At 68.3% G+C, this 1,781-nt stretch overlaps 1 protein-coding gene across 1 annotated transcript in view; it reads left to right on the forward strand.

The window, feature by feature from the left end:
• Positions 1–1,781, forward strand: part of KNDC1 (kinase non-catalytic C-lobe domain (KIND) containing 1) — a gene marked incomplete at its 3' end in the record, with an annotated part of 39,889 nt that overhangs the window by 32,859 nt on the left and 5,249 nt on the right. Inside the window, exons 17-19 of the mRNA XM_010845845.1 lie at positions 125–269; positions 1,038–1,135; positions 1,409–1,539. Of these exons, the coding sequence (XP_010844147.1) occupies positions 125–269; positions 1,038–1,135; positions 1,409–1,539 (374 nt within the window). The remainder of the gene's footprint in view (positions 1–124; positions 270–1,037; positions 1,136–1,408; positions 1,540–1,781) is intronic.

Raw genomic sequence — 1,781 nt, forward strand, 5'->3', positions numbered from 1 at the left:
ACGGGCGGAGCAGGAGGAGAGTCCCAGACCCGCCTGCCCCTCCCCTGGCTGTGCGCCCTCCCTGCCAGCCCCCGAGACCAGCAAATCGCTCACTGCATCCTGACTCCTCTCTCCACCAACGCAGGGGAGTACATTTATGCCCTCAAAGACCTCACCTACGCCACGTTCTGCGGGGCCATATCCGAAAAGTTCTGCGACCTCTACTGGGGCGAGAAGCTGCTGCAGAGCCTCTTCAACGTGGTGAACGGACGGACGCCGCCCTCGGGGAAGTAAGACCCCTCCTGGCGCGGACCCCCGGTTCCTCCACCTGGGCTCCCACCCCCGCCTGCCCCAGGGGCTCGCCTCCTGCCCGAGTCCAGCTGGGCGCCCTCCCTAGAGAAGCCACCATGGCCCCGCTTCTGGCCGGAGTTCTCCCTGTGCAACCGCTCCTCCGGCAGGAAGGGGGCGCCTCCCTTCCCTTGGCCGGCACCCTGGGGTGTGGGCTGGTGCCCCTGCAGGGACACGTCCCCCCGCCCAGCTGCCCAGCTTCCTCTGGGGTCGGAGGTGAGGCGGCAGCTGCAGGAGTCAGGGCCGGTGGGCTTCCCTCCCCAGTGCTCCTGGCCCCCACCCTTCACGGGACAGGCCCAGTGCCTGTGGCCCAACCCCTCCTGGGGGACTGCAGAGGGCGATGTGGGCGGGGTACCCGGCAGGCCTGTGCCTGGAAGGGCCAGGCGCACTGACTCCCAGGCCAGCCCAAGCCCCGTCTCAGCCCCAGTCCTCCTGGGCCCCCAGCACCCCACACTGAGGGTCACGCACACCTGCCTTCCACCCCAGCCGAGCCCTGTTTCCACAGCACTGCAGGAGGGGCCTCGAGGGGAGACAGGTGCCCAGAAGGCCCTCTGTCCAAGGGCCCGTGTCCATCACGCCTGTGTCCAGGCTGTCCCATAGGTGTGGACAGGGCCTCCGTCCCGAGCCCCCCACCTTCCACCTGGGGGCACCTCTGGTCAGCCTGGGAGGGGTCCTGGGGGCTCCTGCAGGGTCCTCCGTTCTGACGACAGTGCTTCCGAAGACACTGGGTCGCAGCCCGAGGGCAGCAGGACCCGCGCTCCGAGCAGCTGCTCACCATCCAGCAGGAGGGCCTCACGTCTTGGGCCGGGTGAGACAGGGCTCTGGGGTGAGGCCCTCCTCCAGGGGGTCTGTTCTGTGGGGGCAGGGTGGGGGGAGTGCTCTGCAGACCCGCAGTGGGCTGCAAGGGCGAGGGCTGGGCCAGCAGTGTGGTGATGGGGTGCCAATGGCATCCTTGCTGGACACGAGCCATTTAAGACCCCGGGGTCCTTAAAGACCCCGAGCTGCTCCTGCAGCTGGAGCCCCAGGCTCCTGATGACTGAAGTCTCAGTCACGTCCCCAAAGCCCGTCTGACGGGTCACAGCCCTAGAGGCCAGGCAGTGTGGCCGCGCTCACGCGCAGGATGGCCGCCGGACTGCACGCATGCTCGGGCACCGTGCACCGGTGGAGGTGCCCAAGAACAGCCCCATGTTCGCGGGGACCCCGGGTTCCCAGGTCCTTCTGCCTCGTCTGAGAACAGGCGGAGGTTCCCTGGGATCTCTGCCCTGACTCCGCCCCGCACAGCAGCCCACTCGGAAGGGGACCCCGAGGACCCTCCCAGCCCCTCCTCGGGACCTGATGCTTCTCCCAGCAGTCAGGGCTGGACTGTCTCCCGGAACCCACGTCGTCACGTGTGACCCCCCTTCTTCTCTGTCCAGGGAAGGAGAAGCCGGGTGTGGACTCAGACGCGCTCTCTC

The sequence above is a fragment of the Bison bison genome, unplaced genomic scaffold, assembly GCF_000754665.1.
Source record: "Bison bison bison isolate TAMUID 2011002044 unplaced genomic scaffold, Bison_UMD1.0 scf7180017848698, whole genome shotgun sequence".
NCBI lineage: Eukaryota > Metazoa > Chordata > Mammalia > Artiodactyla > Bovidae > Bison > Bison bison.